Source organism: Typha latifolia, chromosome 1 (genome assembly GCF_019914945.1).
Source record: "Typha latifolia isolate L0001 chromosome 1, TyphaL0001v2, whole genome shotgun sequence".
Lineage (NCBI taxonomy): Eukaryota > Viridiplantae > Streptophyta > Magnoliopsida > Poales > Typhaceae > Typha > Typha latifolia.
The window spans coordinates 17,134,793-17,150,493 of NC_133086.1; the positions used below are offsets into that span (position 1 = coordinate 17,134,793).

Genomic DNA, 15,701 nt, shown 5'->3' on the forward strand with positions numbered 1-15,701 from the left:
GCTGACATCTTTGGAGTTGCCATGCTGCACCGCATAAATATATATATATATACACTTTTGGATTACGTTCCAATATACCTTACATGGAATCTTGGGTACATGTCACTATGTCAGACAACTTGTAAAATAATATTAAGGTTTTCCAAGTCATGGGGGGATAGCTCCAAATCATAGAAGTGGGTGGCTAAGCCAAAATTTTCACCACAAGAGATGAAAAATGCTATATCTAATAATAGTTTTTCTGGAGTAGAAGAATTTGTTGAATATAATTCTAAAGAAAAACTGTTGGTTCTTAATTGAAAAGGGTTACGTCTGGTTAAGTAGTAAGCTAAATAATGAGCGCAGAGACTACTTCCTTGTCAAACTCTATGTATGAAACAGGAATATCTAAACGTTCCATTAGATATTTAATACTAGATAGTTCTTATATCAGTCCACAACCTTTTTTTTTTCTTCTCTCTCTCTCTTAATTTTGTAATTTTTGATATTATTAACAATACATATTTCCTCTTATTGATCTTACTGGTTTATACTTTCATTGTTAGATACGAGTACCTGCAACGTGTATCTCTCGACAATGTTAAATACATTTCTTTTTTATGTTTGAATAATATTTTATTTTCTATTTGTGCTATACATTACCATTGTTGTTGTCTCAAGTACATTGCATTAATAATTGTCTCAAATACAATATAATAATATTTCTCACCTCACAACACGAGTGTAAGTTTTAAAGGACAAAACTATGGCCGATTGTTGATCGAATCAGTCCAAATGTTTTGTTTGGTATATTCTAGCACACTGATCGTATGTATTTAACAATTTTAATTATATTTAAAAATTACAAAAAAATCATAGAATATGGGCAGCTATAATTTAAGAGGGTTTCTTCCGTGCAATCAAATTAATTCTTTATCAATCAATTTGATAAAGATCTAACGGTTAAGATCTTTAAGGGTATAATAGGAATGAAAGATATTACCGGTTTAGCAGATAATTTTTTTAGATATATAATCTTGCACATTATTTTTTAACAATTATATTATCTTAATATTTTATTAAGTAAAAGACATATATATTATTAACTGAGAGTAATGTATATATATTAAAATAAGGGTATTGATGTCTTTTATAATTAACTTGATGAAATTTTAATTACATTTTATATTTTTAATTATTTTTTATTATTTACATATATCTCCCATTAGTTTAAGATTGATTTAAATTAAATTTTAATAGATAGAGATAGAGAATTATATTTAAATTAAAGTTTATCTCCAAATAATCAAATTTAAATTATTTAATATTAAATGATATCTCCTATAATTAAGGCATAATTATATTTAAGAGAGAAATCTTAACGGAAAAAACGTGTAGAGCGCTTCTTCCGTACTTATCAATCACTTTGATGAAGATCTAATGGTTAAGATCTTCAAGGGTATAATAAGAAAATTGGAAAGTTAGGCACACGTAATTAATCTTCTTAACTGATATACTCTTTTTCTTACGTAATGTGATTTTGGAACCGGTACCGGGAAACCGATACCGGGTATGAAAACTGGCTATTATAGCCGTTGGATTAAGATTATAATTTTTAAAGGTGCATTGAAGTATTTGCCATAATTTAATGCATGTAATCCAATCGGTCCGTCTCATAACCACACACCCAAAATTTCAATTTTCTAAAATAATTCATAAGTAAAATGCAATTAAAGTTTTTATTACTAAATAAATAAAATAAAAATGAAACAAGATTAGTTCCTAACTAACCGAACCAAACCAACCCAGCCTAACCCAATTAGTCAAACCAAATCTTCCTCGGCTCCTCCAGCCTGCCTAATTAACCTAACTCAAAGCTGGATTCGAACTGCCACGTGACTTGTCAAAAGTCAACATAGTAGGGGGGGATCTCCCCAATCCCCGTAAGCTCGTCGAATTTTCCCCTCGATTTAATTTTTGCGATGCGTCGATCCGAAGCCCGCGCCAGTTGTCCCAGTTACTCCCGCTTCTCACTCCCTCCTCACATGATCTCCTCGTCTTTCTCCTTTCCCCTCCTCTTCGTCGATCGAACCCTAATCCTCTTCCTAGTTTCCCCGATCAGAGCAGAGCTATAGGCCAGAATTCGTGAAATTTTGATCTCATTCAGGCTTCTTCGTCGATGTAATTTATATATAACTCCCCTCCTCCCTCTTGCGGGGAGTTCGTTGCGCGAGAGTTATTGATCGTAAATCGACATGGAAGGCGGCAACGGCGGCGTCGATCCAAGTCCGTTCTTGAGGTGATTTCAATCTCTTCCACGTTCTTAAATTCTTGCGGGTTATTCATCTCTAATCTATTACGAGCCGTGCATGGAATTTCTAGAGGACAGTAATGGTTGGAGCTGATTAATTATAGATAATGGTTATTAGTGGGGTTGACATGAGACACCTTTTGGATGTTAATTGTGGAGACGTGATAGCTTTTGCATGAAATCACTTCACAATTACATTGCAATGGTCGGATGGGATCAATAAATTATTCAGATGGTGTCAAGCTTACTAGGAAGCATGCTAGGTAAACAATCCATTTAAGATTTTTAATTTGAGGGGCACCTCATCTGAAACCGTCTTATAGATACTATGATCTGGATTCCTAGACTAAACAAGCGTGTATGATTTTTAGTTCCTTTATAAATAAATCTGCACTTAGTTTACTGATTCAGTGAGATGCAAGTCATCTCAGACTATTCTTTAGCACTCTGTTAAATGAGCTTTCTTGATGCCAGTACTTCTAGCTGACAATTTTTGGCCTTGTTTCCACATTTCAGCCAAGTCCACTATTTAGTCATCTTTTGCATTAGTCAATCAGAAGATATAAGGGAATAATTTGTAGCTTTTGATTTGTTTATGAAGCTTGATATTAGCAAGTGTATAGTAGGATTGAATTTACCATGCCTTCATGATCTATAACACTGTGACCATTGAAATTTGAAAGTGGTCCAAGGTCCTTGAACTTGACATGATGAGCTTTTTCAAAAGAAAGTGAACTATTCAGATCACCGATAAACTATTTCTAACAATTGTCTTGAAATTTAGTCAGTAAAGTTGGATAGTATACTGTGTTTTGCGTGACAGAAATACAACTGCCCAATGTGCCCTAATGGTGTTGGTTCAAGTTATGGAAAACAACCTCCTGAGTGGCGACAATAGAAATGCGTTAATATTTTTCTCTGCAACGAGCACACAGTCCGTACTTCGTTTTAGTGGGACCAAACTTCATCCTTAGAAATGGCCATGAATAGAATAAATATGTCCTATAGAAATTACAAACTGGCAGTCCACAAATCAGTGTGTTAAAATGCTGATAATGCACTTTCTCATGTGTCTTGACTATTGGATGTAAAGCCCATGTATTTCCATGCTGAAGGTTCACTCGTGTGAGTATATATGTGACCCGCCTATGACCTAGTTCTTTATGACTAGGTATTAGAGATTAGGTGTGGATGTGGATGATTAGTTACTTAGGAACTTGGATACTGAGTACTATCTATATGTAGGCGTTTGTAATTTCATTGGCTATCCATACTTGAAATTTCAATGTAAAATTTGCAAGTTACAATGTCAGAATATAAAATGTAGTGATCCTTAAATAAGTTTTCTTATTCTTTGTTCTCAATTTTTTGATTGTTTTATGGCTTTCGTTCTATTTGTTGCACATGCTTGCATATCTGATAATTTTAAAATATTTTTATTATATGTAACCTGAATGGCATATTTCCCTACCAACCCAATATGCACTGTGCATTACCTTGTCTACTTGCATACTATGGCCTCGTTAGAAATTTGTCCAGAATCACAACTCACCATCTTCTTGAAAATATGGCTTCCATGGCAGTTTTAATATGAGATATAATGATTTAGGCATTTAGCTGCATAATCTAGTGACTTGGAGCTCAGAGGTTTTATGCCTCATCAAGTCGCAAAATCATATAGATATTCATCAAATAGCACTTGTATAGAGAGATTCGTAGTGTGAGGATCAGAGAACTTAGGAAATGGTACCAATTGTGTGAAGTGAATATATCAAAATTACCAGCTTATTTTTAAATTAGTTTCAATTTGTTTGCAAATCTAGATTGTAAATGATCTAGATTGATGGCTTTTTAGTTTTCTGTTATTCTTGCAGCTTGTTTGCAGCCTTTTCCTATGGAGTTGCATCGATGGCTATGGTTTTCATCAACAAGGCTGTTCTAATGCAATATGCCTACTCCATGACTCTTCTCACTTTACAGGTAAATTTTTGTTTCATAAAAGAAATAGATTACTTGTGATTTGATTTTATTGGCAATTTGGCATAACTCTTGCTTTTCTTGTGGCAGCAATTAGCTACAGCACTCCTCATACACTGTGGTCGAGTTATGGGGTATACCAAAAGGAGAGGTTTTAACATTGTAACAGCAAAAAAACTTCTCCCTGTCTCTCTTTTCTACAATGCAAATGTGGCATTTGCACTGGCAAGCCTGAAGGGGGTTAATATTCCAATGTACATTGCACTTAAGAGGCTTACACCACTTGCTGTTCTGGTTACTGGATTTTTTCGGGGAAAAGGGAAGCCACCGGTTCAGGTAAGAAAATATCTTCCATTGGGTTACTTGAAAGTGAAGACGTTTGCTGTAGGTATGAATACTTAGTGATGATTGTTTGCTGCGACCTACTGGAAATATGGGGTATTAGGCCTTTCGTAGGTATTAATGCTTACTGACATTGTTTTGTAACCTGCTGAACAGCAAGAGTATGCTGTGGGTTGGCTGGGGCCAAATTACGCATGCACAATTGTGCATTGTACAGATTGAATTGTTTGAGACTACTGGAGTAATACACCAGTCATTATGATGCTTATTCTCCAACCTCAAGTCGATCATTTAAGACAAATCGATGCATACGAGATGCATCAGTGTTAGAGCCAAAAGAATATACCAACTTTATTGGACCGCTCATTGCAAGCAATTGTTTGGCTGCTCAGGGTTGTGTCACACTTAGCACTCAGATCTGTAAATTTCACTACCTATGATATTACGAAACAATTAAACTAGAATGATAAGGCATGGATATGTGTCCGTACTATTTAAGCTAAATATGACATAAGGAAAAAACGTCTCATGTTGGAACTAATGCAAGTGGTCAGATTGTGGGATTTGCCTAAGAAAAAATTGCTGCCTAGTGCTTGTGAAGTCAGTTGTACTTAAAAAGAAGGGATGAAATATTGCTGCCTAATGCTTGTGAACCAATTCTAAAAGGTAGCTAAGGTCTTTTCTCCTTTCATCTGTCAATGATGCAAGCATCATCCAGATAACAATTTTCAAAATTCATCGAAAAGATAGGTACTATTTAGTTCCTATTTACATGATTTGCTTTTCAGTTTCCATAATCTGGTTGCTGACAATGAAAAGATGGAAACTACAAACACAATCTTTATGTGATGCGTAATTTACAAGAGGCACATCCTGCTGCTGAGGTCCTTTGTTCATTCCATAGCATGGTTGCCCAAACATAGGTGGAAATTTGGCAACCATCTTTATTGTTTGTTTACAATCAAATTACAACAATATCTAGTTAATTAAAATAGTCTGACAATAAGTAGCCAATTCCTCTTGCCCTGCCCAAGTTTAAGTTCAGTCAAGTGGATTTATGTTTTATTTCTATTGAAGTGATGAATTTGAACATTTCTTGCACAAAAATTGTCTTCTTTAACGTAAGCTTTTGGTGGCCTTTTCATCAAAATAAATAAATAAAATAGCTTTCTGGTTTTGCTTTAACATTATTTTCAATCTTTCAGGTCTCTCTTTCGGTTATATTTACTGCTGCTGGAGTCATCATTGCGGCACTGGGTGACTTTTCTTTTGACCTTTTTGGATACAGCATGGCTCTTACATCTGTTTTCTTCCAGGTTATATATGTTTCTTTGAGCGTACTCCCTACTCCCTACTCTGAGGACTTTCATAGATTGCTTCTTGGAGCTTGTAACATGTTTCCTTATTGAATAATTGACTGTCTCTATTTATGCAGACTATGTATTTGGTCCTGGTGGAGAAATCAGGTGCAGAAGATGGGCTTTCTTCTATTGAGCTCATGTTCTACAATAGTCTACTATCTCTTCCTTTTCTGTTTTTCCTCATAATAGCAACGGGGGAATTCCCTCAATCTCTTTCACTGCTATTCGAGAAGGTCAGTATAAGATCCCTCTTTTGACCCTATTTTGTTGAACATCTGAAAAGTCATACCTGTCTGAGTATTATTTTTCTGCTAATCTTGTTACAAATGGACTTGTGTTGCTTCTACAGCACCGATAACTTTAAAATTGTTTTTAACCTACATGTTAAGGGGTTTGCTATTATGAACGAGAAAAACCCTATATCCAGATTGCCCAAGAATCAAGATTTCTTTGTGTGTTACTAGCCTTTATTGAGATATGTTGGACAGCCTGTTTCAATATTCGAAGAGCCCCTGAGTATATTTTGGTAAGACCATTTGCAACGGCATTATCTCACATTGACAATGCTTCATTAGGGCATTCACTGATATTCATATTGAGGCAAGAGTTGTTTTAAGTCATTTTGCTGTGTAGCAGTGAAAATAATATGAAAACAACTGTTCCCTTTTATCTGTTCACTATTTCTTGCAAACTCTCTTTGATACTGCACATTGTGGATATTTATTATGTACTAAAAACTTGGACATGTAACCACATATTGGATAGTAACATTAATCCGTAACTGTTGGTTTATAGCTCGTGACAACATGTATAATTGCTTCATTGCTTAAAAAGCAACGGCTACCTAGTGCATGAGGCTCCTACTAAAATAAGGTTATAGGGAAGGAAAATGTATATACAATCTTGCTCTTATTTCTCAAGAGATAGTTTCCATGAGTTGAATCCTTAATCTCTTGAATGCAAGGAGCAAAATTTATCATCGCACCAAGTGACTCACCGTTAATGCTATACTGCTGTCAGTATGTTTTAAAGTATCACACATAATTTCTCTGTGTTACCCTTTTTCCTAATTGGATTTCATAAAAATATATGAATCTGGAAATATAAGTAAATCAATGATAACAGAGGTTGTACGGTTGTACCATGACTTGCTATCTTCGGAAGTATTTTCAAATTAGGTGGAACGGTTTAGGTTACTATCATTTTCTTCAAATCAACTAAATAGCTCTTGAATCATGTTACCGTCATTATGCAGTCAGTTTTTTTCCTTGTTCTTCTGATTCAAGAGCCTCCTCATGCTGGTCTGCTAACATTGCTATAAACATTACAAATGTTTTTGCCGTCTGCACTATTGTCAGCATTGCTCTACCGAGTACTGTAGGAGGTTAAGAACAAATATCATATTCTTGAATCTTTATTTTGTGCCTTCACATGATGCCATTTTTCTTTTAATAATTGATATTCAAGTTAGCTTTTTCATGTGGCAGGCAAATTCATCGGCATTCGCTGTTCTTCTCATTCTTTCACTGGTGATGGGCATTGTTCTCAACTTTACCATGTTTTGGTGCACCATCGTCAATTCTGCTCTAACAACTACAATAGTAGGAGTCCTCAAAGGTGTCGGTTCTACAGTGAGCAGCTCCCTCCTCTGATCTCATTCTCTAAATGCACAGCCAGATCTCTTTGATCTGCAGAATAACTTCAATCCACTTATTTGTTTATATTCTCTCTCCAGACCCTTGGTTTTGTCTTGTTGGGAGGTGTGAAAGTGCATGCTCTCAACGTTACTGGATTGGTCATCAACACAGCTGGTGGTGTCTGGTATTCATATGCCAAATATCAGCAGAAGAGGAAAATGCCACGAAAGGTTTTGTCTGATGAAGAGACACGTCAAAAGTAGAAAACGAACTCAGTAGTTCTATACCTTCTTCTTTTGTGGAAATTTACTCCATCATAGTGTAGCAGCCAAAAGTTCAAAAGCAAATGAGAAATAATAATATCATCCTCATCATAAAGACTAAGTAATGGGATTCGATTCTGGCTAAATCTTGGTCTTTTGTCTTCCACGGACGGCTTAAATTGAAAAGCATCCAAGATTCACGATGAGGTTTGTCTTGCACGAACGGACGTGCTACTAGCTAGGTTTGTTCATCTTTTCATTCAGTTTGGCTCGTTTTCTCATGGTCGACTTGAACGCTTCTCATGTTTTAGTAAGTCTATGCTCGTGCTACTTAGATTGGTTATAGGCTTTGTTTGTTTGTGGAATAAGTGTGAGTTTATTATGGTATAATGAAGTCTATATTAATTTAGTATTCAAACAATAATTTATTTTAGTACTAGTTTATTAATGTCTACTTTTTTTCATCTCCCTTTTGATATTTACAAGTAAAATCTAATTACTATTTTTGCTTCAAAAATACTATTTTTAATTAACTACTATTTCAACCATTCTTTCTCCTCTCTTTATCCATCTACTATAAAGACATTTCTAAATTTATTACTTTTCACATTACTTTAGCTGTAATTGTTATATTACTATACTGGTTTATAATCAAACATTATAATAGTCTAAATTTGTATAAGTTAATCTAAATTGGTATAAATTTATTTTAATAGTCCTCAAAGGTTGCTGTTAATTGCAGCAGGAAGTCGACACTATAGCTTGTCGCCTGTATTAGCACTTTATACCATGTATAAAGTGAGCTATTTCGTTTGGTATTTTATTTTAAAGCTTCTCCTACATTTAACCTTTATTTAATTTTCTTAAAGAAAATGCTGTTGCTGTGAAATTTCTCTTCCCATGAAAAGTTGCACCTGCAGATATTAATAGATAAAGGTCGAGTTCTATCAATATTACATGTATGTATACACACTATATATTTCAAAATTTTGGATCATTACCTTTTTGACTGTCATGAGAGAGATGGTACTCATACTATTCTACCAAAACAAATTAGAAAAACAAAGATAGCCTAAGAAGCAACAGCTGCATGCATGGCAGCATGTGTAGGGAATCTTCTAGCTGACCTACTAGTTCAAATGAATGAGAACAGGATTGGTAGTTAAAAGGTCCATTCTTCGTCACGAATTTAGACAAAGGAGTTGTAGGTGCTCTCACATTGATAAAACCAAAGTATCCAATTAAGTAACATGACAGAGCATTATATCCTTCATCTTACTTCATTTTAAATAACCATTTTCTTCTTACAACCCAACAAAACAATATAATCTAATTTACTTCCCATGCAAAAAAACCACATAAGGACAAAGTTAGTTTCTCAATTTTATTATTCGACGTAGTTAAGGCTAAGGGCACTCGGTTTTCTAGTACGCTTTGAAGGTTCTTGGTGCGTGAAGAATAAATTTATTAGGATTAGAAGCTTATATGTTAGTTACATAGGCAACTATAATATTCAATATTATAACACATATAAAACCCACGAAGAACCTAACACCAATTAAGCTGTCACAATCCTCAATTGTATAATTAATTTCACTCACTTTCTGGTGACATCACCAGAGAAAAAGGGTCCAAATAACCAGCTAATTAAGCTCTCTAACAAGAAGGCGTTCTTAGCTTTATACACTCCCCATTAAGGAGAAAAAGTAATTAAGAAAGTGGATTAGAGAAGGAACAGATCTAATTTAACCTTGCCAATTGCAACAACCACCACCTCTGGATTCGTTGAGAAAGCCAATTAGCTTTCATTAATGGGGGTATAAATCCAAAAAAGAAAGAAAAAACTTTAAACGGTCACATCAAAATTCAGTAGTGAAAATGATGATTCCAACGAATACAAACCACGCCAGCTCCCCACATTGTGTAAAATAGAGGAAGGTGGTTGGATTGTAACCTTCATGAAAAACGATAAGTTTGTTGAAATTAAAATCATGCAACACAACTAGCGCCGGTCACTTGTCCAACTAAATGCTACGATATAATTATATATATATATATATATATATATATATATATATATATATACATAGAGAGAGAGAGAAGTTGTTGCTAGAAAAAAAAAAGGATAAATAATTCATGAGAAATCTTTAAATTTATGGAAATTTATTAATACACTCTAGCATTTGCATCTGTTACCGTTAACAATCTAACTGTTGTTTTTACTACCTCAGAAATATATATATATATATATATATATATATTCTATTACTTTTAAAATTATAGTATCTAAAATATCTCTGATTCGATCTCAAAGACCAATTCCCATTTGACTATTCCTCCTTTTATGCCAAGATTATTTTGCGTGACTATCTGATAAGAAAATTAGCGAGGTATTAAAAACAAAATGCAGTTTTAGTGGTAAATGCACAAGATGTTAATGACAATAAATTTCTTTAGGATTTATTATAATTCCATCTTAGTATAAAAGACATTTCAAATCTGGATATTAATTGGTCAAAAACTCGTACAACTTACACGTCGATCACGTAGCAATCAGCGGCCCAGTTTTTATAAGGTATTGTTAAGTTTACCATAATCACAATTAGTGGCACCCTCGTGCCTCCCAGGGTCAATTATCTCCCTCTCCTCCATGCCCCACGTTTTAAGGTATCGTTATGTTAATGGAATAACTATTTAAATGGTCGATATTTGTCTCATTCGTTAGTCGAACCTCTTTTCATATTTTAGTGGTTTCCATTATTTTTAAGTTAGTTGAGATATCTATTCTAGAAGAGCATTTTATAATTAATCACTATTGGTGGTGTGTTGAGTATTATAAATATATTAGAAAAAAAAAGAAAAAAAAAAGAGAAAGAGCATGAGCATGAAAGAGTTAAAGCACGGCGTTTGGTGGGGGAGAGACAACTAATTCGATAGTTTTTTGGTTTTTAATTGAGAGAGTTTTCACTTTTTAAAGTACATTTTTATTTTTGATTTTATTATCAATTTGATGTTAAATATGACATTGCCATTCACCAAGGGGCACAATGTAGGTGTCATACTGATGATTTAAGCTCTATAATTGATGGAGACTATATCAATTATGGAATTGTTAAATATCCATTATTTTTAAAAACAATGTAGGAGATCAGTTTACCTTCAACCATTATATCCAAAGGTTAAGATTGTAAGGAAAATAATTTTGACTTTTGTTTTTGACATTGGCACCTTGGTCAGCAATTAATCGAATTTTTCTCACGTGTCTTGGATGCGTTGACTTGGATTTTAATTAGTAAACTTCATTTCGACACTTGTTCATGCATGTGTACGCAGTTGTCGGTTGTAAGCAATTATTGGGTGTCATTTAATATTTACAAGCTTAATTCGTCTATAAAACAAAAGCCTTCCAACTCTCGTTTCAATGTAAGGAAAAGGAACCTAAGTTTATTGGGTCATTTGACAATAATTTGATAGTAAGATTTGTTCAATCTTTCTCTGCTTAATTTATTGAAATGGTGAAATAGAATTCTCAGCCTCCTACGTGTGATTAGGATGTGTCTCCTAACACCAATAGAGAAGGTTGCACCAGAGAAGAAAAGAAGCCAGTCAATATCATCTACACAAGGATCAAACTTCAAAAGATCCCACTGATAAAATGTGAACAGGGGTCATTGTTTCTTACAGTGCATAAAGCTAAATTTCAATCACCATCATGCCATCTAAGATTGCCGAGAGTTTTTTTTTATATATAGATTATAAGTTAGATAAAAAGATTAACCCTTTATGAGTTCTAAATTAGATACTTTGATCAATAAATTTAAATTATACAGATATAATGCTCCTTTGATTTTTTTTTTCTTCAAATATGGAATTTATAACCTTTGATAAAATCGGACCATTAAGCTAAGATTTAGAAGAAACAATTAAATAAAAAAAAATTATTTGGGATATATGATTATTTGCTTGCTTAAAAGCTCTTAACAACAGATTTCTTGCCTGGCACTACTGTACTATTTTATCAGTGGTAATGTTCTTATCTTCCTCTTTACTGTACCTCCAGGCTAGCAGCTTGAACAGTTCAAAGCCTGGATGTCTTCTGCTATTTACTTGGATCCAAAGCATAGAGAGACGATATAGCTTGGAATCTTACACTGTCTCTATAGTTCCTACCATTCAACATCCTATTTGTTTGTACTGTTTGTAGTAGTAGTGGTCTCTTCTTCACTCTTGCTCTTGCTGATCCCAAAACCTTGATGGAATTTGATGGTGGTTTAATTGCTTTTAGCCTTTAGGAATTTTGGTTCTTTATTACACCTTGATTTCATCCTCAAGTAGGGAGCAAAGGTATTAACTTTCAAGTTCCAACCCATGGTAAGTAATGTCTGGTAAAAGTTGAAAGGAAGGAGAAGGTATTTTGTGCGATAAAAAGACATTAAATAATGCCCACATGGTTTGAAGCTTTACAACTGCAGATACCTTTCCTCCACCTAGTTCTCTTGTGGAAGCCTCGAGAGCAGGGGAGGAACCCAAGTCCTTAGCACCGTCTTCTCTTCTTCTTTTCCTCTTCCTCTCACTTGGGCTGCATTGCTCTAAAAATGGCGGAAGATGACATGAGTTCTTGGTTTCTTGCAGCAAGATGCGATTCTGATGCCAGAAATGAGATTAGGAGCTCCATTTGAGATTTGGGTAGCGAAGGGTTCGAGGCGATTGTGAGGAAATCGAGTTGGGTCTTGGGTGGAAGCAATGCCTCCAAGCTTGGACTTCTTCTCCAACTGGTGGGAGAAGGAGGCGCGACGGGGTACTCCCGTCGTTGTCACGATGGAGAACCCAAATTACTCAGTCGTCGAAATTGATGGCCCTGAAGCCGAAGCATTCCACCACTCCAACTCCATGGACAAGGGGCGAGGCAAGAACGCGAAGCAGTTCACATGGGTGTTGCTCCTCAAGGCTCACAAAGCCGTGGGTTGCGTCGCTTGGTTAGCTGCGGCCTTGTGGTCTCTTCCTGGTGCGATCAAGCAGAGGCTCTTCTCGTCTCGGCAGAGAGATAAGCCCGGAAAGGCCAAGATGCTTCTAAAGTTCATAAGGGGATTCCTGGTGCTCTCTTTGGTCGCTCTTGCTTTGGAGTTGGTTGCTTATTGGAAAGGATGGCACTTCCAGAAGCCCAATTTGCATGTAGAAGAAATCGAGGGATGGATGCACTCGGCTTACCTCTCATGGCTTTCCTTCCGAGCTGACTACATTGCCTACCCAATTCAGGTCCTCTCTAATATTTGCATCATCTTGTTCATCATACAGTCTATAGACAGGCTAGTTTTGTGCCTTGGGTGCTTCTGGATCAAGTTCAATAAGATTAAACCAAGAGTAGAGGGAGATCCTTTCGAAGGCGATGATGGTTCGGGCCGTGAGTACCCTATGGTTCTTGTGCAGATTCCTATGTGTAATGAAAGGGAGGTAATTAGCTGAATCATATTGCCTCTCTTGGACTACTAGCATACATATAGGACTTGATTCCTTATAAGAGCTTGCCTTCTAAAATGATTGTTACCTTTTTCTGAATCACACCAGGTGTATGAGCAATCAATTTCGGCTGCTTGCCGACTCGATTGGCCCAAAGAGCGATTATTGATTCAAGTGCTTGATGACTCTAATGATGAGACTATCCAACTCTTGATCAAAGGAGAGGTCTCGAAGTGGAGCCAACGGGGTGTTAACATTATCTACCGGCATCGATTGGTCAGAACTGGTTATAAAGCCGGAAATCTCAAGTCTGCAATGAACTGCGACTATGTCAAGGATTATGAGTTTGTTGCTATTTTTGATGCGGATTTCCAACCAAGCCCTGATTATCTTAAGCAGACAATTCCGCATTTTAAGGTAATAATATATTTTCAGATTTCATGGAATTCATAAAAAATGATATATGCAGTATCTTCATTTCATTTTTTTTTTATCATCTTACGTGTAATGCAGGGAAATCCTGATCTCGGGTTAGTTCAGGCTAGGTGGAGATTTGTGAACACGGATGAAAACCTGCTAACTCGTCTTCAGAACATCAATCTATGCTTTCACTTTGAAGTGGAGCAGCAGGTAAATGGAGTTTTCTTGAATTTCTTTGGTTTCAATGGTACTGCGGGAGTTTGGAGAATCAAAGCATTGGAGGACTCTGGAGGTTGGCTTGAGAGAACAACTGTGGAGGATATGGACATAGCTGTTCGCGCTCATCTCAACGGATGGAAGTTCATTTTCTTGAATGATGTCAAGGTACTTTGTTTCTTTCTATGTCAAGGGACATTTGATGTATAAGTTCCATTGCAAAGAGATGATTTTATAATGTGACAACCTCTTTCCAGGTCCTATGTGAAGTTCCAGAATCATACGAGGCTTACAGGAAGCAGCAACATCGGTGGCATTCTGGCCCGATGCACCTTTTTCGAATATGCCTTCCATCTATTATAGCTTCCAAGGTTTGCAATCTTCTTAGCTATGAATCTAACTCCTACTTTCCAAGTTAAAGTTTGTGATTTGTCCAGTTATTCTGTATTGCAGATCTCTATCTGGAAGAAAGCAAATTTGATATTGTTGTTCTTTCTCCTAAGGAAGTTAGTTCTTCCATTTTATTCATTCACATTGTTTTGTGTGATTCTTCCTCTGACTATGTTTGTCCCAGAGGCTGATCTACCTGCTTGGGTGATCTGCTATGTGCCTGTTTGTATGTCCTTCTTGAACATTCTCCCAGCTCCAAAATCTTTTCCTTTCATTGTGCCTTACCTCCTCTTTGAGAACACCATGTCAGTGACCAAGTTCAATGCAATGGTTTCGGGACTGTTCCAACTAGGGAGCTCATATGAATGGGTTGTCACAAAAAAGGCCGGAAGATCATCAGAATCAGACATGTTGGCAGTAGCAGAAAGGGAGGCAAAGAGCCTCAATCTTTCACAGATTCATAAAGGAGCATCCGAGAGCGAACTCAGTGAGCTAAGCAAATTGAAGGAGCAACAACAAAAAGCTTCCGCTCCTGTCAAAAAGGCCAACAAAATCTACAAGAAGGAGCTTGCACTTTCTCTTCTTCTTCTCACTGCAGCAATCCGAAGCCTTCTGTCTGCTCAGGGAATTCATTTCTATTTCCTTCTCTTCCAAGGAATGTCATTCCTTCTGGTGGGTCTTGATCTAATTGGAGAGCAGATGAGCTGATGTCAAGGGAAAACAAAATCGATTTATGAATTATCTTTTTTCTCAAGTATCCAATCTTCGCTCCTATATAGCCTGGGTCAAGTAAGTCAGCTCAATCAAGAGATTTCCTCATGAATTCTTTTCATTCAGAGAAGAGAAACCATTCCACCTAGCAGAGGATAATTTCTCCCAATTATTATGGATAAGGATAGAACTAGTATTGTTGATTGCTTGTCTCACAATTCAGACTCAGTCCACTTGGAGGAATTACAAAGGCCCAAAAGGAAGATAGGAAGAAAGAGTTGGTTTCCATCTGTATTTAATGATAGACTTTGTTTACTGGCTTCTTTTCTATATATACTGAAACTGTGTAACAGTTATATGTATATTTGCATTGATTCAGATTATTCTTAAGCTAAAATGCACAGTTAATTATGAGATCATTCCATCAGTTTCTTTCCTATGCTTCCTCTTCTTTTCTTTTCTTTTTCTCTCTTTCCTTCTACTCTTTTTTGATCCTGCTTGGTTCCCTCTGGTTGACAATGACTTGGGTTTTGGTTTTAGCTTCACAAATTGTCGGCAAAGCTGGGTCACGGATAAGGGAGAGACCGATAAGAAAGAAAGGCTGTGTTATTACTTATCAACCTTCAATAATGATTTA

The 15,701-nt window shown here is 35.9% G+C and overlaps 2 protein-coding genes across 4 annotated transcripts; both read left to right on the forward strand.

The window, feature by feature from the left end:
• Positions 1-1,915: 1,915 nt before the first annotated feature.
• Positions 1,916-8,306, forward strand: LOC140789729 (UDP-galactose/UDP-glucose transporter 7). 2 transcript variants are annotated; one of them, XM_073139930.1, is made up of 7 exons: positions 1,916-2,278; positions 4,165-4,270; positions 4,358-4,603; positions 5,815-5,925; positions 6,045-6,203; positions 7,458-7,601; positions 7,706-8,306. In XM_073139930.1, exons 1-7 carry the CDS (start codon positions 2,235-2,237, stop codon positions 7,868-7,870), a joined length of 975 nt encoding a protein of 324 aa, XP_072996031.1. In that variant the 5' UTR covers positions 1,916-2,234; the 3' UTR covers positions 7,871-8,306. The 2 variants fall into 2 exon arrangements, with proteins under 2 accessions (XP_072996031.1, XP_072996766.1); XM_073140665.1 differs by having other exon boundaries at positions 1,981-2,278; positions 7,458-7,587.
• Positions 8,307-11,871: 3,565 nt separating this feature from the next.
• LOC140798244 (probable xyloglucan glycosyltransferase 5) lies at positions 11,872-15,483 on the forward strand. Of its 2 annotated transcripts, none has more exons than XM_073152046.1 (6): positions 11,872-11,894; positions 12,503-13,321; positions 13,436-13,744; positions 13,841-14,131; positions 14,221-14,334; positions 14,417-15,483. In XM_073152046.1, the coding sequence occupies exons 2-6, from the start codon at positions 12,614-12,616 to the stop codon at positions 15,059-15,061; spliced, it is 2,067 nt and encodes a 688-aa protein (XP_073008147.1). In that variant the 5' UTR covers positions 11,872-11,894; positions 12,503-12,613; the 3' UTR covers positions 15,062-15,483. The 2 variants fall into 2 exon arrangements, with proteins under 2 accessions (XP_073008147.1, XP_073008138.1); XM_073152037.1 differs by lacking the exon at positions 11,872-11,894 and adding an exon at positions 11,918-12,241.
• Positions 15,484-15,701: the final 218 nt, after the last annotated feature.